The sequence below is a fragment of the Paroedura picta genome, chromosome 8, assembly GCF_049243985.1.
Source record: "Paroedura picta isolate Pp20150507F chromosome 8, Ppicta_v3.0, whole genome shotgun sequence".
NCBI classification, from domain to species: domain Eukaryota; kingdom Metazoa; phylum Chordata; class Lepidosauria; order Squamata; family Gekkonidae; genus Paroedura; species Paroedura picta.
The window spans coordinates 98,939,603-98,959,522 of record NC_135376.1 but is presented as its reverse complement, the minus strand read 5'-3'; the positions used below and the strand labels follow the sequence as shown (position 1 = coordinate 98,959,522).

Genomic DNA, 19,920 nt, shown 5'->3' with positions numbered 1-19,920 from the left:
ACCTCTTCGATCTATTCTGTTTTGAAGATGGTTATCAGATCCCCGCTCAGTCGTCTCCTCTCTCGGCTAAACAGACCAAGCTCCCCCAGCCTTTCTTCATATGTCTTGGTCTCCAAACCCCTCACCATCTTTGTTGCCCTCCTCTGGACACGTTCCCTCTTCAATTGTGGTGCCCCAAACTGAACACAGTACGCCAAGTGAGGCCGAACCAGAGCAGAGTAAAGCAGTATCATAACCTCTCATGATCTGGACACGATATTCCGTTTGATACAGCCCAAAATCCCATTTGCCTTTTTAGCCACTGAGTCACACTGCTAACTCATGTTCAATGAATGGTCTACTAAGACTCCTAGATCCTTTTCGCACATGCTACTGCCAAGACAAGTCTCTCCACCTGATATTGGTGTATTTGGTTTTTCCTACCTAAATTTGGTTTTTTCCTACTTTACATTTGTCCCTATTGAACTTCATTTTATTCAGTTTAGCCCACTTCTTTAGCCTAGATCATCCTGTATTGTGTTGCTGTCTTCAGTTGTGTTTGCTAACCCTCCCAGTATAGTACCATCTGCAAATTTAATAAGTATCCCCTCTAATCCCTCATCCAAATCATTTATAAATATGTTGAATAACGCAGGCCCCAGGACAGATCCTTGGGGTACTCCACTTGTCATTATTTTCCAAGAAGATGCTGAACCATTAACAAGTACCCTCTGGGTACGATTTGTCAACCAGTTATTGATCCACCTGACAGAATTAGGATCCAGACCGCATTTTACCAACTTGTGAACAAGAATATCACGTGGAACCTTATCAAAAGCTTTACTGAAATCCAGATAAACTATGTCCATGGCATTCTCCTGATCCAGCAAGGTAGTCACTTTCTCGAAAAAGAGATAAGGTTGGTCTGACATTACTTGTTCTTGCGTTACCCATGCTGAGTCTTAGAAATCACAGCTCTCAGTTCCAGCTGCTCAAGGACCGAGTGTTTGATTATTTGTTCCAAAATTTTGCAGATGTCAAGCTGACGGGTTGATAATTACCTGGATCCTCCCTTTTCTCTTTCTTGAAGATGAGGACAACATTTGCCTGTCTTCAATCATCTGGCACCTCACCTGTTCTCCAAGAAGTGTCAAAAATAATGGACAGAGGTTCAGAGATGACATCTGCAAGTTCTTTTAGTACCCTTGGATGCAGTTCATCTGGCCCAGAAGACTTTGTTTCATTTAAAGAAACTAGGTGTTTGTGGACTGCTCCAACAGTGATCCTAGGCCACCATTCCCGTCCCCTGTGTTGTGTTGGAGAACTTAGGCTATGAGAAAGGAGCCCATGTGGATGTCTTCCTCATGGCAGCATCTCCTTTTCTGGAAGCTGATGCTACCCTGCTTTTGGCAGCAGTCTGTGAAACCTGGCTCTCTAGATATCTCAGGAGCTGTGTCACAGGAGCATGTGCTTGTCATGGCTTTGATGCTGGTAGGCTTCATTAAGAGGGCTTTAATTACTTCTCCTGTCCATGGACTGAAAAGAGCCAGCCATGACTTTTAGACAGAGCAATTAGAAGAGAAGTTGCAAGTCTTTTAGGCAGAGCAATTAGAAGTGAAGTTGCAAGTAAAGCCATCTCTACCTGGTTGCATGTGCTGGCAGGGTCTCATGATAACTGTAGTCCATAGACATCTGGAGAGCCACACCCTGTTCTATACATCCCCATCAGTGGGATTTATTCCTGTGTGGAGTCAAAATTCAGAAACTCCTGGAATCAGATTTTAGGCTCAGGAGACACTGAAGTCCCTTCATGAGCAATTCGGACTTTGTGGGCCCCTCAAGCAAAGGAGATCAGCCTTCCCTCTCAGATTCTTCATTAGCCTACCCTAATTATACCACAGCATAAAAATGTAGAGCTGCAAGGTGATCCCAAGGGCCAGCCCCCTGCACAGTGCAGGTAATTCAAAGCTGCCTCCTCACTTGCTATCCCATTGATCAGTGCTCAGAAGGCAAAAGAACTCTAGAATCCCTGGGCCAATCTGGCCTGGCAGAAAATTCCTTCCTCAGCATTTCACTGGTTTTATCAGAACTGAGCTTTGGATTATCCCTTCTTGCCCTCCCTGTCTAAACCCCCTGTTGCCAGAGAGGCGGGCAGGTGGGTTGCTTGGAGGCACAGTCAACCTGCTGCATAATGGCAGCTACAGCTAGGCGCCATAGGTTTACTTTGGCACAGAGATCGTGTGCCATACTGAGGAAAAAGGCCAGCAAACTGGCCTACCTGGAGGCAGAGATAGATGCTTGAGGAGATACTAGGCCAAGAATGCTAGTGCTCTGGCTCCTGGGAGCAGTGCCTCATGAAGGGGGTTGCCTTGCAGGCCTGAAGAAGCAGGATCCCTCTGCCAGAGGCTAAAAATGGAGTGTGGTGCTGGAGGGAACAAGCTTGTCAGAGGTTGTAAAAAGCTTTTGTGTGAGTTGTGGGCCAGCTGTAGAGTGAATGGTGAGCACACAGAAGTCATTCCCCTGAAATTTTCTTCACTGAGAAGCGTTTTAGATCAAGTTGTTTCAAGTAATGCTTGGATATCTGCTGGGGCTGCTAGTCTCCCCAGGTGAGGCCTGGAGATCTCCCAGTATTACACCTGACTTTCAGACAAGAGAGATCGGTTCTTCTGTAGAAAACATCTGCTTATGTGGGTATGGCATTGTACTCCACTGAGGTCCCTCCTATCTCCAAACCCTGTGCATCACAGACTCCACCTCCCAGATCTCAAGGATTTCCCAAGCCAGAGATGGCAGTCCTAGAACTGGCTTTTTGCTGCTGCTGCTGCTATTGTGGTTCATAGGCTAAAAATGGCCTGCATATTCGAGCCCCTCTCCTCATGCATAGATCTTCTTTCTGCCTTGCCCTTTCTGAATCATTGCTTGAGACCATCTTAACAAGGATGTGATGTCCCTCAGTGTTTAAACACTACAGCTTCAAGCATTGCTTAGACGGCTTTCAGGGTTCCTACCACCCTCCCAGCATGTTGCCCTTCTCTTTGTGAGAAGGGGAGGGAGATGGGGCAGGAGCTGGCCCACATGCTTCTTGGCCTTGTGGGAGAGAAATGGTAGCAGAGCACCATTCTGCCATCTGGGTTTGTGGCCCAGGGCTTCTGGGTGCCTGAAGTTCTCAGCTGCCTGACCATACTCCTGTGCCATGGCTCCTTGCTGCTGCTTTGGCAAAAGTGGAGTTGTGGGCTTGACTGGATTCATGGAAGGAGGTGCTGGGAAGGCGAGGGGGATCTGGAGATAGGGGGAAGGTGATGGGGAAAGAGGATACAGAAGAACAAAGAAAAGGACTGAGAAGAGAGCTCTGCTGGAAAGAGCGGAAGGGAGGGGAAAGGGGAAAGGTCTCCCCACACCGGGTACAATAGTGCTTCATGATAGACAAGACGGGGTCACTTCTATAAGAAGATATTAAGAGCAAGATTGTATGTAGCAAGATAATGGCAAACCACCTATAAAAGTCCTTAGCCTTGAAAACTCTATGAGGGACTGCCATAAGTTGGTTGCGACTTGATGACACTTTTTATCATTATTGGCCCCCTTAGAAGGTGACTCTGTTTTAGAACTGTCTATTTGTGCCCTGAATTGGTAAGCAGCAGTCTTCATGGAGTTATCCTGGAATGATAATTTCTCATTCTGCACTTATAGATCAGAACTGATCATAAAACCCATATCTCATTGTTGGCTGTAGGAGCACCAGTGCAAAGCTGGGAATCTACATTCCTCTTTCTTTGCAGGAGGAACCGATGTCTTTAGCCCCTCATCACTTCTCACAGAGAAAGAAGAGAAGAAGGTGATAAAACCAGTTGCAGAAAAAAACCAAACTGGTGTCAGCCTGTTTGATGACGACTTCCAGGTCAGGAGGAGTGACCCAGTTTCAAGTAAGCTACTCCACCAGCCAGGTTTTCTTTGCTCTTTGCCTTCCCACTCTGATTTCAGAGAAGTCCTATTTTCTGCAGTTGCCTCTTTGCTGTTAGAATTTTTTAAAAAAACAAAACAAAACCCTGCTTTGCTGGATCAAGTGGCACCTTTAAGATCAACCAAGTTTTATTCTGGGTATTTCATGTGCATGCTAGTCCTAAAGGCGCCACTGGACTCAGACTTTGATTTGCAGCTTCAAACCAACATGGTGACTTCACCTGAAGAAATGTAGCAGGTGAGAGTTTTCCTGGCCTGGTGGTGAAATTTGTGCAATTCATTTCTGTAAAAAGGGCCACACATTATGCGATGGATATATGCTTGGAGCTGTCCTTCATCTTAACTTTCAGAAGGATCATAGTTTTTTCTAAATGAAACTGTCTCATTTGCAGCCTTGCAAAGGAAGTATTTATTTACCTGGTTGGCCACTATGTGAGACAGGATGCTGGACTAGATGGGTCCTCACTGGTCTTACATTTTTACAGCACAAAAGCAGGGTCTGAAGACCTCCCCTACTGTATTCCCCCCTCTTTCACCTCCTTGACTTGCCTGGCTGCTGCTTCGGTCCTCAAGCAAACCTCTGTGCCTTCCCCCTGAAACAGCTAAACCTGCTGCTGGTCTCTTTGGCGATGTTGAAGAGGACTTGTTCAAGGAAAAGCCAGATGCTGACGGGGCAGGAAAGGATGCCTCTAAAGAAGCCGAAGAAAGTAAAGAATCTATAGCGAGAGACAAGGTAATGCTGTCATTAGAATAGGAAAGGCCCTAAACCTCCCACTTTGATGAAGCTTAATTTTTCTTTAGCATTCCAGTTTGCCCAAGTGTACAAGGGGGGGCATCCAAAGATCTTTCAGCGAACGAGAAATGATGTTTTACCCATAATGATAAATGAACCTGATTCCCAAAAGCTTATGCTGGAATGAACTTGCATGGGCCACTTGATTCATTTGGGTGGGTACAAAAAGGCAAAACATCCTGTTCTTCAAACTCTGTGCCTCTGCTGGATGACACTGAATGGGCGGGAGTTGGCTGTTTGGCTGGGCTTCAAAATATTAGAGGGAAGCTTTGACAATGTGAGGTCCCTTGAGGGGTGGGCCTACTGTCTGGATCAGCTGATGATGAGCAGGACAGATTTGGAAGACCTCTGGGCTCCTGGGCCACAGGACTGTTAAGCTCTGCATTCGGGCCCACAGACCCCAGAAGTTCAAAACAGTCTCATTTAACATCAGAAGAGGAAGCTTCACAAAAACCCAGAAATCAAAAGGAGAATTGAAAGACGGGTCCTTCCAGGATAATAGTGTCAGAGAGCAGCCATGTTGGTAGCACTTTAAAGATCAACATATCTACTCAGTGTTTAAGCTTTTGAGAGACTCAAAAATGTATGCTCTGGAAATCTTGTTAGTCTCTATGGCAGGGGTGGCCAAACTGTGGCTCTCCAGATGCTCATGGGAATTGTAGTCTATGGGCACCTAGAGAGCTACAGTTTTGCCACCCCTGCTCTGCTACAGGTCCTTCCAGAATGTCGAGAAAACTACTTATAATTACACTAGTAGAGGCCTAAATAGAACACTACTTGTTATTGTCGCTTCCGATTTATACCATTAGCAGCCGTTCTCAGGTCACGCAAACTGAGGGCTATGGCTACTTTTGTTGAGTGAATCCCTCTCATGTTGGGTCTTCCCCTTTTCCTGGCATTATTGTCTTTTTCAGAGTCTTGCTTTCTCATGATGTGGCAAAAGTATGTTAGCCGCAGTTTAATCATATTAGGTTTAGGGAGATTCCAGACTTGATTTGATCTAGAACCTCTTCTGTTTTTTTAGCAGTCTACCTGTTATTACAGGTAGAATTTATTAAGCACATCAGGGAGCTAGGATTACTCTTGCAAAGGGGAAGGTCTTGCCTTGCCAGCTTCTTGTACTTTGAAAAAGTTGACAGACATGTGATCCAGTAGGCATTATATGCTTGGACATCCAAAAGTCTTTTTGAGAAGGTAACTCACCAGTGAGGAAGCTTGGCAGTCCTGGGATAAGAGGACATGTCCTTTTATGTTCAAAAATGGCTGAACGAAAGGAAGCAGAGAGCAAAAAATACATTGCAATGGGGTTGGACTGGCAGAGGAAAAGATCTTGGAACTGTAGTGGTCAATGGAAAATGTTGAATGAATTGTTGAAGGCTTTCATGGCCAGAGTCAGCTGGTGGTTGTGGGTTTTTGGGCTGTGTGACTGTGGTCTGGTAGTTTCTGTCCCTGCTGTTTCATCAGTAACTGAGGTTGAAATCTTCAGGGGCAGGACACAGCAAGATGGGAATCTCTCCATGCCATTTGGGTGAAACATCAGGAGCTAAAACTCTCAGGCCATGGCCACACAGCCTGGAATACCCACAACAACCTGAAAATGTTGACTTCATGCCTCAGCAGTGGAAAAAAGTCAAACTCCACAATGGGAGTTGTGAGGATAGAGATTAAAAAAACAACAGCATTTAAACACCCTGGTTCTGATCTTTGGTGTGGCCTCATTCGGAATACTACATAGTTATGGCTTCTAAATCAGGGGTAGTCAACCTGTGGTCCTCCAGATGTCCATGGACTACAATTCCCATGAGCCCCTGCCAGTAAACGCTGTCATGGGCTCATGGGAATTGTAGTCCATGGACATCTGGAGGACCACAGGTTGACTAACCCTGTTCTAGATCATAAAAAGGACACTGCAGAAACTCGAAAAAGCACAGCAGGAAGTAACCAAGGATCATGAATCAGTGGTAGAGCATCTGCTTTTGGCATGCAAAAGGTCCCAGATTCAATCTCCAGTTTAAAAAGAAGCATGCAGTAGGTGATACAAAAGACCTCAGTCTGAGGCCCTGGAGACTTGCAGACAGTTTGAGAAGACAAGACTGAACCAGTGGTTTGGTGGGGAGGTATCAACTTTTCCATTGAGAGCCTGGGGCCTTTTAGTTTAAATAAAAGACTAGGATAGGGAGGCATGGAAGAGTTTTATAAAACTATATGCATGGGTGGATGAACTAGTTATAGCTTTCATTTCCTCTCATAGAACTTGCAGATACCCAACAGAATTGATGAGCATTAGATGAAGGCCAGAAGGTAACAGTGACACTTGATTCCAGTGGACGTAGTGATGGCCACGAGGGAAGATTGGGTCTTAAAAGGGGATTCCAGAGATTCATGCAATGTTGATCAAGCTGCCATTAGCTGTGGTGACTGAAGGGAACCTCCATAGTCAGCGGCTCTGAATACTCGATATGGGAGATAACATCAAGAAGGGGTCAGCCTGTTCAAAAGCCCTGCAAAACAGCTGGCTGGCTGCTGTGGGAATATAGGATTGCCAGCCTGCATGTGGGGCTTAGAGATCTCCAGGACTCACAACTGATCTTCAGGTGTCTACTAGTAGTTCCTATGCTGCCCTATCTGGCCGCATCCAGTGGCAGCTGGGCGGTAGGTGCCTGGGCTATAGAGCCTAGCCGGAGTCCACACCAAAGCAAGGTCAATGTCCAGTCCAGGTCATTAGGTATCAAAGCAAGCAGAGTTAGGGGCGAGGCAAAGAGTAGTCAAGGGAAAGGCAAGGTCAGAGTCCAGATAAACAAATATTCAACAAAGCCAGTCCAATTACCAGGTGCATAGTCAAACGCCGTTTGCCAGAAGTCAAGGGAAGCTGATAGGAGTCAGGAGTTCGCAGACCCACAGGGAATCCGAGCTAGACGGGAGGGTTTCTGCACAGATTGCACCCACGCGACATGCTGCTGCAGCCCTGCCTAAAAACAGCCCGGCTAATGAGCTGAGTGTTTCCAGCTGGACCACCACTCACTCTCCTCCAAAATGCAGCTGTATTTGGTCCCCTCTCTGTTCTATAAGCACTGCTCTGCCCTTCTGCCTCAAGCGACCAAGCAAATCTTCCTCAGTGTCATCTGCTTCTGGCTGTGCTGGGGCTGAGGCTGAGCACATGACCTGTTCCTTCCTTTCACTCTCTGCTTGCTCTGCAGTGTGTGTGAAGGAATCTTCAGTGGACACTGGCTGCCCAGATGATGGCTGTGGAACAGCTGGCTCTGGTTGCTGTAACAATACCTCAGAGGCCCCAGGAGGCATTGGTGGGGGCATGACACCTCCTCTGGTGAAAGTAGCTGTTAATAAAACATTTATACCCTGCCTTTCCTTGTGCTTCAAGACAATTTATACCATTTCCTCCCCAAACCATGTACCTTGCCAGATTCCATTCGCAAATATCTAGGAATTTTCCAACCCAGAGTTAGCAACCATATGTGGGAAAAATATAGAAAAGAGACTATATTATGACAATACAAAAACATTAACCCACTGTGTATGGGCTATAAATGATTAATGATTAGACTTTCTTTAACAAACGCGATAGTATTCTTTTATATAACAACTAGCCAGAAAGCTAGTTGCACTTAGGGATGCAACGGCTGCAAGTGGGGGGCGGGCACAGCCACTGCTTATAGCTTGACCTGGGTGGCGCGGTGTTGGTGTGGGCAAGGCTTCCGGCAGGTGTCTGGGCAGGTGGGCAACTGGAGCTGATGGGCTTGGCTGGACACGGTGGTCCCGGTCTCCTGTATGGCTGGACAGGGTGGTGCAGGACAGCCAGCCTCTGCCACCCATGTGCCTGCAGCGCTTGCAGCATGGGCAAGTTTAGCTGCAGGTCCACCACCCTCCACGGCTGAGGAGCGTGTGGTCGTGAGGCTGTGAGCGTGCCTTGCAACTGGCTCCTAGGGGTGGCGGCCTCATGGGCTGGGCCAATCGGCCCACTCAGCCGGAAAAGATGTCGTGACCCGGACAACCCGAAAAGATGTCGTGACCCGGACCCGGACAACAAGACCCTTAGTGCCTTCTCACAAATATTAGAGGCACCAGTGGTTAGAGTTGGAAAGGACCTCCTGGGTCATATAGTCCAACCCCCTGCACTATGCAGAACACTCACAACCCTATCCCCATCCACTGTAACCTGCCAGCCCCTTGAACCTCACAGAATTAGCGTCTCCAGCAGATGGCTATCTAGCCTCTGTTTAAAAATTTCCAAAGATGGAGAACCCACCACCTCCCAAGGAAGCCTGTTCCACTGAGAAACTATTCTGTCAGGAACTTCTTTCGGATGTATAGACGGAATGTCTTATGAATCAATTTCATCCCATAGGTTCAGTTCCGTCCCTCCAGGGCAAGAGAGAACAACAGCTCTGTATCATGGAGAACAGTGGCCCCCAGCCTTTTTTGGGCTGGGGACCGGGGGGGGGAGCGAGGCCCAGGGACCGGGGGGGGGGAGAGGGAGGTGCTTCTTCCTCCCCCCCACGGCATGGCGCGGTGCTCACTGTGCTGGGAACAATCGGCCGCCTTCCAGCGCAGTGAGGATTGTGCTGCAGGGGGGCACCGGTAAGAATAACTATTCAAGAATTCTTTGTAGTCAGGAGTGAGCAATTGTAAGGCAGGTTTGCATTTAAGGATGAGAAATATTAAGGATGAGAAAATTAAGGATGAGAAAATTTCAAGTAGACTATGAACAGGCAGATGAAATGTCATGGAAGTGCAGGGTGATGCATCAAGTGATACATATTGGTGCCCCCAAAAGTATTAAGCATTCATGGGCTGTAAACTGGCTATAATTTGGAATAGCTGTGTTTGTCTGATGCAGCAAAACAAAATTTGAGTCCAGTGGCACATTTAAGACTAACAGAGTTTCCTTCAAGGTATAAGCTTTCCTGTGCATCTGACATTATCTGATGAAGTTTGCATCAGTTTGCCCATGAAAGTTTGCCCATGAAAGCTTACAACTTTTAGTTTGTAGGACTTAAAAGTGCAAATGAACTAAGATTCACAATGTACTCTCCTGCAGTCCAAGACCAGTAGAAATGGACTCAAGCTGTGTTCTGCAACACTTTGGAATAGTTACAGTTACAGTTCTGATAAACCCATCCCCAAAAAGGGAGATCAAATCAGGAGAAAGTGCACGCGCCCTGGGAGGCAAGTTGGTTCAGGACTTGCTGCCCCAGCAAGGAGCAGCAGCCTCTGTGCCAGAAACGCAGCAGCATGCCAGCTCCACCATGCGCAGCAGGTGAGCGAGGGAGGGCTGCAATGGATGGCTGAGAGGGAGGGCCACAAGGGGTGGGAGAGAGGGCTGGGTCTTCGCCTTGCCTGGCCTCGAACCTTTTGCTTTCTCCTCAGGAATCTCCTGCAGTGGCTCCTTCTTGGGCTCTTTGTGTGGCTGGCTGCGGCCGCCCAGAAAGCGAAGAGGTGCGCAGGAGGTGAAGGTGGGCCAGGGCCCTGGGGTGCCGGCAGCGAGCCTGGGAAATGGAGATTCTTCTTAATGCAAACTTGAGGCCTTTCAAATGAAGATGGCATGTCTCCAGTAATGAACAGACCAGAGAAATGAATGGAGATAAATTGTTTTCTTTCCCAAAATATTACCTGGGTCATCAAATAAAATGGATAGGAAGCAGGTGAAAGGCAAATGAAAGCAATACTTATTAACTTACTACCCAACCAGTGGGGAGAATTAATTGCCCCGTGCTGTTGCGGTGCCTTATTAGATGTCCTTTAAAGACATGGTGGGGGGGGGGGGAGCTCCCCTCCCCCATGGACACTAGGGAGCCAAACAGGTCAAAGTGCAGCCTCTCTGTTTCAGCGGGCACCTGTTCCCATGATTACTGTTTTGAGCAGCTTCTCTGCTGGGCATGGCTGGAGGAGGCAAAGAAGGCCATGTGGGTCTGGCGTCAGGACCGAGGAGGCCACGCTGGTGAGACTCGGTGGAGCTTCGCTGATGTACTCTTCTCTTTCCCCCCACCCCAGCTTTTTTGCCAGCCGTTAACTGTGAGAAGGACTCGAGGAGAGATGTGCCCTCTGGAGTTTGGGGTGCAAGGGTGCTAGAACTTGGCGGCTGGCAGCCCAAGTGAGCATGCCCTGGGAGGCAAGTTGGTTCAGGTGGGTGGGCTGGGTAGCAGACTCTGCCATGCCTGGCCTCGATCTTGTTGCTTCCTCTGCAGGTATCTCCTGCAGCAGCTCCTTCTTGGGTTCTTTGTGTTGCTGGCTGCAGCTGCCCAACAAGGGAAGAGGTGTGCAGGAGGTGAAGGTGGGCCAGGGTCCTGGGGTGCCAGCAGCGAGCCTCAAGAGGATGTCAGCTGATTAAGGGTCTGCGGTGCTGGTCTCCTGGATGGCTGGGCATGATGGTGCAGGACTCCGGCACCTACCTGACTGCAGCACTGGCAGCATGGGCAAGGTTGACTGCAGGCGCCTGGGCTGGCGGGCATCCAGAGCAGTGGCCTGTTCAGGACACCGCATGTCCACTGCCCCCTGCTGTTGGGGAGCATGTGGCCGCAAGGCTGTGAGCACACCTCGCGTCCAAGTCCTGGGGGCGGGCGCTGCAGGGGCCGGCCCAATCTGCTTTGCTGGGTGCGCATGGATTAGCCTGCTCAGCCAGAAATGATGTCCGGACACTGGACCTCTCCTGGACACCGACCCGGACAGTGCTCCTCCCTTAGTGCCTTTTCACAAATATTAGAGGGACATGACTGATGGGAGGTTGTGGTGGCCTGGTGGCAAATGAGGGCATGGGTGTGGAGAGATGGGTGTCAAGAACCTGTGGTTTGGAATGTTCTTTGAGTGTGGGAGAAGACTGACCTTTGGGAATTGTGGCATAGTGGTTACAGATGAGCTTTCCAGAGCCAGGTCTTCAGGTATGTGAAGGGAAAATCAGACTGGAGACTCTTCTTAGGGGAAGATTACATAGCAACCAATTCCTCCCAGTTCTGCATCATTTCCCTTCTTGTGTGAATTAGGCCACAGACACCGAAATGCCTCTTTGCCCTAATACACATGGGGTAGTCACAGTACACAGGTGTCCACCCTGTTCCTTCTTTTCCATTTTTTCACTGTTGATAAAATGTTATGTGCCCACATGCTTCTTTCATGGTTGCTCCTTAGAAGGATTTTTGTACCCTATAGTTTACTACCCAAAGGCTGTAAATATTTATTTAGATCTTCCTGCATTTTCCAGACTCATAGGACTGATGTTGGTCTGCCTGTCTGCGCCCCAGAATACAAACAGTTGCTGGTAAGGGCTGGCCATAGCCCAGGAGGGACACACCTGCACCACTCCCTCCCAACGGCAGGCAAAAATGGCTCCTTTGAAGGCTGGACTCTGAAGAATTGTACGATTTTGAAGTCCCACCTCCAAACCTCCAGGAATATTTCCAACCCAGGGGTAGCCAACCTCCAGGTGGGCCCTGGAGAGCTCCTGGAATTACAGCTGACCTGCAGAATATAAATATCAGCTCCCCAGGCAGAAAGGGCTATTTTGGGCAGGGTTGTGGTAGAGAAGAATCATTTAAGGCCTCCCACACAGGTTGTTGTTGAATTGAAAGACTTGAGGCCTACTGCACAGGGTTGTTGTGCAGATGAAACAGGAGACAAAACAGCCAGTTTCCTCTGCAGAATAACACTTTGCGGTGGCTTCAAATCTGCAGAGATTTGCAAAGAAGAAAGACACATGGCTTGGCTGTGTCTAACCCCTGGCTAGAGCAGTTTTTTAAGTGAGAAGGGGCTTTTCTGTGGCCTCCCTGTCAGCTTCCCCCCCTCAAAAGGAGTGCCCTCAAGCTCCTCTGCATTGCTCTCGGAAACGCCTCCCTCCCCTCAGTCAGGGCCTGTCAGAGGTTCCATCCCAGCAGGCCTGAAGGGAGGGGAGAGGGAGGGGGAGCACTCTGCAGCCTTCTGCCAGCTCTGACAGGGTTCTGAGGCAATTTGCAGTTGGACATGACAGTTAGGGCAGCCTTGGGGCGAAAAGGGCTGGCGCAGCCTGTCCAAATCTCCTTTCTCATCCCCCTTGGCAGCCCTGCGGTGGTCAAGGGCAGACTGCCAGCAATGTCTCTTGATTACCCTGGAAATCTGGTCTGTCCTGGTGAGGGCCCAATTGGAAGGCACTTTGCGCCTTACGATTGACCCCTCTGCTTGTCAGTCCAGGGCCAAGGGGCCAATCCGGGAGTTTTGATCACGGACACAGCCCACCCCAACACCCTTTACTGTTTTATTAAGAGGGAACAGATGACCATATGTAGAAAATGCGTTAGATGTAAAGCTTTTGACAAGGTTCCCCATGATGTTCTGATGGATAAGTTGAAGGACTGCATTCTGGATTTTCAGATAGTTAGGTGGATAGGGAATTGGTTAGAGAACCGCACTCAAAGAGTTGTTGTCAATGGTGTTTCATCAGACTGGAGAGAGGTGAGTAGCGGGGTACCTCAGGGCTCGGTGCTCGGTCCGGTACTTTTTACCATATTTATTAATTATCTAGATGAGGGGGTGGAGGGACTGCTCATTAAGTTTGCAGATGACACCAAATTGGGAGGACTGGCAAATACTCCGGAAGCTAGAGACAGAGTTCAACGAGATCTGAACACAATGGAAAAATGGGCAAATGAGAACAAGATGCAATTTAATAAAGATAAGTGTAAAGTTCTGCATCTGGGTCAGAAAAATGAAAAGCATGCCTACTGGATGGGGGATACGCTTCTAGGTAACACTGTGTGTGAACGAGACCTTGGGGTACTTGTGGATTGTAAACCAAACATGAGCAGGCAGTGTGATGCAGCAGTAAAAAAGGCAAATGCCATTTTGGGCTGTATCAACAGGGGCATCATATCAAAATCGTAAGATGTCATAGTCCCATTGTATACGGCACTGGTCACACCACACCTGGAGTACTGTGTGCAGTTCTGGAGGCCTCACTTCAAGAAGGACGTGGATAAAATTGAAAGGGTACAGAGGAGAGCGACGAGGATGATCTGGAGCCAAGGGACCAAGCCCTATGAAGATAGGTTGAGGGACTTGGGAATGTTCAGCCTGGAGAAAAGGAGGTTGAGAGGGGACATGATAGCCGTCTTTAAGTATGTGAAAGGTTGACACTTGGAGGAGGGCAGGATGCTGTTTCCGTTGGCTGCAGAGGAAAGGATGCGCAGTAATGGGTTTAAACTTCAAGTACAACGATATAGGCTAGATATCAGGAAAACATTTTTCACAGTCAGAGTAGTTCAGCAGTGGAATAGGCTGTCTAAGGACGTGGCGAGCTCTCCCCCAGTGCCAGTCTTCAAGCAAAGGTTAGAGACACACTTTTCTTGGATCCTTTGGGCTGAACCTGCGTTGAGCAGGGGGTTGGACTAGATGACTTGTATGGCCCCTTCCAACTATATGATTCTGTGATTCTATGATTCTTTTCTATGTAGGGATCTGGTCCTGTAGGTGCCTGCGCATGAAAGCTTATATCAAGAAGTAAACTTTGTTGGATTCAGTTTTTGTCTGTTGCTTCAGCCACACATGGTGACCCACTTGAATCTCTCTTTCCCCCCCACATTACAGTCTTCTGTGTGTTGCGGGACTCGTGACTCATAGGTAGAGTTAGTCTTGAAGAAGAAGAGTTGGTTATTATATGCCGCTTTTCTCTACCCGAAGGAGTCTCAAAGTGGCTTACAGTTGCCTTCCCATTCCTCTCCCCACAACAGACACCTTGTGAGGGTGAGGTGGGTGAGGCTGAGAGAGCCCTGATGTTACTGTTCGGTCAGAACAGCTTAATCATTGCTGTGGGGAGCCCAAGATCACCCAGCTGGTTGCATGTGGGGGAGCATGGAATCAAACCCGGCTCGCCAGATTAGAAGTCCATTCTCCTGGCATTTTACTACCGCCTTTTTGGGCCAAAAAGGACTCTGATGAGGTTGACTAACTCCATGGGATCCTGCTCATCATCTTTTGCAAAAATCTTAGCAGCTGACCTCTATTTCTCTTATGCTTGCGTTTCAGAGTCATCCACCTTCTGCTCAGAGCCTCAAGCCATCAACTCTGACTATTCCCAAAGACCACAAAAGCCTTTTTTCTGATGAGGAAGATTCTGAAGTGAGTTTGTAATAGAACCAAATTGTAACTCTGCTTTCACTGTAAATTCCCATGTACCGTTAAATTGCTCAATTTCTTAGTCAGCAGCTCTGACTAAGTCGGTGTCTGAACATTTTAAAGTTCTACAAGAGTTTTAAAAGTCAACTTCTTATTGTAACTGGAATTTGAGTGGCTTCCTGTTAACTGGTTATCTAATGCTGTAGTCCCATCCTTTTTGAGCCTGAGGGAACACTCTGACACAGTGTGGTGAGCACAGCCATAATATGGCTGCCACCGCTGTCTCAAAGTGAAAATTCTTATGCTGTCATGGCAGCTGCTGGCCATGCAGTGTTTTAATAAATCTGCTCAGAAGCTTTGCTGCGCAAAAGTCACACCTGGCTCTAGTCACTTTCTACATCAGCAGCGCCCAGGAAAGGTGCTGCTGAGTGCCATGGCACCCATAGCCACCATGTTGGGGACCTGATTCCTTGCTTGTTGTCTTCTTATGAACTGGAACGGTGAGAGAAATGCTTTGAATGAATCGGCAATATTTAGCTGGAGGCTTGAGTATATTCCTAAATACGTTGAGATTAGAAGTATCTTGCAATATTCTGCTCAACTTTATAGTATCTTTGTATTATCCACATTGAGGGAAATAGAAGACTTTTATCCAGGGGTCAAACCATTAAAATTGGTTTTAATTCCTTTTCTGGTTTAGCAATATGTTTTAACCTTCCAGATCAGTCAGTCCTTCTGGCTGAGGCTCAAGGCATATTGCATGGTATAAAGCAATGCAGTCCAGTAGCAAAGATGCACTAAAATGCAATACAATTAGACCAGTAGTTTGAAGGTAGAACGTGCACAGAAGCAGTCCCATACAACCTCCCCCTCTGCTGATGGAGGGCTTGAATGGGAACCTTTTTGATTCCCTGGTATGTTTCTGAAAGGTAGGAGATCTGAGGTTGAAACCCAAGAGCCATCATGATGCAGTGATTAAAGGGCTGAACTAAGATCTATGAGTCCCAGGTTTGAATCCCTACTCTGCCACCCAAGCTTGATCATTTCACCTGAGCTAGTCACATGGTTGTGGCCTAAGCTCCCTCTCAGGGAGCTTAGGCCAAGACTGTCTGACTGTACCAAAGAAAATGAGGGATGATGAGTCTTGGAAGCCTTGGGGGTCCCACTGGGGAGAAAGATGGGGTTGAAATGGAGTAACTACATAAACATTTGCCAACACCCACCCACCCCCAGTCTCCAGCAATTTGTCATTATCACTATCTTTGGATGCGTTCAAATTAAGGGAAGTCAGTAATAGATTTCTTTGCATGCTGCAGGATCTGTTTTCTTCCAGCCAGTCTTCAAAACACTCGGGCTTACCCAGCAAAGGCACCACAAAAGCACCACTCTCTCTGTTCGGTGATGAAGACGAAGAGGTGAGGGGATGCTTAAAAGCAGTCAGCTAGATTCTGAATCCAGTGGTACCTTTTTGGGGTTTGCTTCCACATAAGGGGGAACCTTGGTCCTAAGTGTTTGTGCGTCCCCTGGAGGAGCATCAAATGACAGTGGTTTGTGGCTGAGCCACTCCCGTTACTGGAAACATCTAGTAAATCGAGGGAAAGTTGAAGGCAGCAGGAAAATAGGAAGACCCAACTTGATATGGCGTGATTCCCTCAGTTCGCAAGACCTGAGCAAGTCTACTAATGACCAGATGTTTTGGAGGTCCTTAATTCATAGGGTCGGTGTCAGTTGGACTTGATGGCACTTAGCATGCCTTTACGACTTGTTCTTGACCCTCTCCCCAACATATGTGAAATATCAAGAGTTCAGTTTTTTGCTCCAGAATCATAAATGGAATTCATCTTGCTTCCACAGTTGGTTTATGCAGCATTCAGCTGGGGGGGGGGGGGGCAGTGTCAAAGAAGCTAGTTTTTGCAATGAATTTGTCTGTGATATGGGGCAAACATTTCCCAGATTTTTCTGTGCAATATTTTTCTTTGGAAAATTTCCTACCCCAGGTATAGTCTCTGTTGGTTTAGTTATCAGAGCTGTCGTGATGCAAGTCATTATGTTAGGACAGTCTAAACATGGGATATGAAGCATGGACACATCAGGGTGCTTGTATGTGCCCCAGGCTTGTATGTGGTGTGTTTTTGCCTCCCTTTTGCCTCCTTTTTGCCTCCTTTTGGTGACCCTATTTAAATTGGAAAATATTCCAGTGTGAAGATTCCCACAAAGCCCACATCACTGAGTGTTGCAGCAGAATGAATTCTTTTCTCCTTGCCATTCAGGAACTCTTTGGGTCTTTGCCCGTGAAGGTCCCAGTGTCCAAACCGCCCCCAGAACAAGCGTCCTGCCTGCTCTTCAGCAGTGATGAAGAGGTAAAAGCCCCAAAATTCTGAACGGATGAAAGGCTGGCTTTGCTGTTCTCAGCTAGCTGAAGTGGAATGTTGTTTCATTCTCAGTTTTTATTCTCCTCATTAAAGGTGCTTGGTGTTGGAGTTGATGTGTGCTGGATGCACATTTCAGTTGGTCTGCTTCAGAGATGCAGAGGTTGTGTTTCTCTCAGAAAGTCATTGTGTAGGACAATCTGGTGGTGTTATGGCTAACCAAATATCATATCCGCCCTGCTGACGGCGGTTCTCGTTCTATCATCCTGGTCCCTAGAGGGAGGTGGGGTTGGTGCCCTCTTATTGTGGTTTTTTAGCATTCCCTTGTCAGGGTTTTTCGGATCCTCCCCGCCAGAGTCAGACATGGTGATGCGAACAACAGGAGATCAAGAACTATAGAAGGAGAGTCTTAGCAATCCGTGAGTCCAGTCCATTGCTGCCAATAAGCAGACTTTGTTGAAGAAAATCTCTTTATTGATGATACAATGAAACAACTATCTCAAAACCTTTGCTAAGACAAACCTTTGCTAAGACAAACAACCCTTGGGGCTGTTATTCCCTATCAATGACCACTCCCCACAGCAACTCCCATGTACCTGTTTGTCCACGAAACACTTCAGATACCCTTCCCCATAGTTACGCCCAAAAACAAAAGTTAGACACCCCTGACACCTCAGGCCCACAAGCTTGGGGAGAGATAACTGTTCCCAAAACATCAAACAATTTATGGCTGGCTTCCAGCTACCCTAGCCTACATTCACAGCTATACTTATCAATAAGACAGACTCAAAAGAAACAAATGGCAAAGGCATGTTAATACAGAGTTTTGACACCTCCGAGCTTGCCCAAAGAGTATTGCATGCATTTTCATGGTCATTGCTTTGCCCTTTGCCCTTTGTGAGTTTTGAGGATCTTGAGGGGACATGGGTAACCTTTCTGTGAAACATGCAGCCAATGCCTTGCTCATGGGCACCATTCTTTTCCTCCTGCTTTCTTGTGATGATGCACCATGGGGAATCTCCATGTTCAGAGACACACAGCCTCTGAATCCCAGAGCCAGGAGGCAACATCAAGGGAATCCTCAGTCTCTATGACTTGTTGGCCCTCCAGAGGAACTGGTTGTGAGACACGATGATGGACTGGATGGAACTCTTCTGATGTCCTTCCAAAGGCCTTTACTCCTATGCCCTGTAGTTAGCCATCCAGAAGAACTGGTCACTGTGTGAGACAGGATTCTGGCCTAGATGAACACTCACTGGTCCGACCCAGCAGGGCCCTTCTGATGTTCACCTCTCTGCAGCAAGGAGGAGTTCAGCCTTAGGTTAGACTAGCAGTCTTCCAGTTAATGTGCATTCAGTGATATGACATCCCTTGCTTTGTGAACAGGAGGAAAGCGATATACTTTTTTATGGCCATAACGGTTGGACTTATTCCTTTCTTTTCAGGACCACTGGATTCCTGCTGTCATTGTCAGATCTCCTTCTGAAGGTAGCCAAACAAAGGTAGCACAGAATGCTGCTGTCGCTGTAAACAAGAAGAGCCTTTTTGCAGAGGAGGAAGAGGAGGATTTATTTGCTCTCACTAAAGACAGGTGATGCGTCTGGGGCCTGCAGTCTCCTGGGACAGCTGGATCTGTAGTAGCAGCATCTTATGGAGCACTAATTTGAAACCACATAGTTTATTTCTTTACTAGAAATTAAGCCTGCTGTAACAAAAATACAGCGGGTGCTAGTGGATGGTGAGGAAGAATGTAGGGAAGGAAGGTAGAAGAGAGAAGGAGGAATGGGAGGGAGAAAGGAGGGGAAGGGGTGGTTGAAGGGATGGATGTGTGTGTGTAGGGCGAAGCGTCCGCGGAGCGTTGGGGGATCGCGGGGGTGAGGGGGATGGGCGGGGGAAGAGTGAAGTGGCTGTGTGTGTGTGTGTGTCGGTTGAGTCAGCAGCGGAGCGCGGCGGGTTGTGGGTCGCGTGGGCTTTTGGGGGGGAAGAGCGCGCAGAGTGGGTGGAGAGGAAGCGGCGGCGGAGTGGCCTCCCCAAGTGGCGTACGGGACATGAGGCTGCGGTGCTGCTTACCGCGGCGAGGCTGTCCGTCATGCTGGGCAGAAGGCTGGCTGCAGGCGGCTTCTGGCCTTAAGGAGCGGCGAAGGGACAGGCCCGAAGCGCCATAAGTGTGGTGGGGCTATTCCGTGGCCGGGGCCGAAGGCTCCCAGGGGTGGGCTGGCCACAGGCCCGGCTGCTTGGCTCTGGGTGGCCGCGAGCATCCTCCCGTGTCCGCCTCCACCCGCTGCCGCCTCCAGCAGGCTGCCCATGGCGGGCGGCTGGAGCGGCGGTCAGCACAGTAATGGCGGCGTGCGTGGAAGGCAGTGGTTTGGGGGGGCGGGTCAGGAAGCGCTTTGCCTAAGGAGGCTGCCTAAGGAGGTGGTGAATAGGCTGCCTAAAGAGGTGGTGAGCTCCCCCTCACTTCAAGCAAAGGTTGGATACACACTTTTCTTGGATGCTTTAGGATGCTTTGGGCTGATCCTGCGTTGAGCGGGGGGTTGGACTAGATGGCCTGTATGGCCCCTTCCAACTCTATGATTCTATGATTCTAGCTCGGTGCCGAGGGGCTGATTGGCCCATTAGGGCCAGAATGACAAGCGGAGAGCCCAGTCGGCAGGCAATTCGCGCCTGCCAATTGGGCCCTCCACTTGCCACTCCGGGGGGGATAGGGCCCTCCACCAGGGCCCT

At 48.4% G+C, this 19,920-nt stretch overlaps 1 protein-coding gene across 6 annotated transcripts in view; it reads left to right on the top strand.

Annotated features, from left to right (window-relative positions):
- Window positions 1–19,920, top strand: part of LOC143843998 (WASH complex subunit 2A-like) — a 119,632-nt gene that overhangs the window by 61,616 nt on the left and 38,096 nt on the right. For 5 of the 6 annotated variants that reach the window (XR_013233784.1, XM_077350918.1, XM_077350916.1 and 2 more), the window contains 6 exons: window positions 3,759–3,902; window positions 4,542–4,672; window positions 14,738–14,830; window positions 16,144–16,242; window positions 17,098–17,187; window positions 18,642–18,787. Coding sequence is in view for 5 of the 6 variants with exons in the window: in XM_077350918.1 (XP_077207033.1) it covers window positions 3,759–3,902; window positions 4,542–4,672; window positions 14,738–14,830; window positions 16,144–16,242; window positions 17,098–17,187; window positions 18,642–18,787 (703 nt within the window). In the remaining variant the exon portion in view is untranslated. The remainder of the gene's footprint in view (window positions 1–3,758; window positions 3,903–4,541; window positions 4,673–14,737; window positions 14,831–16,143; window positions 16,243–17,097; window positions 17,188–18,641; window positions 18,788–19,920) is intronic. The other variant, XM_077350920.1, reaches the window with a different exon arrangement.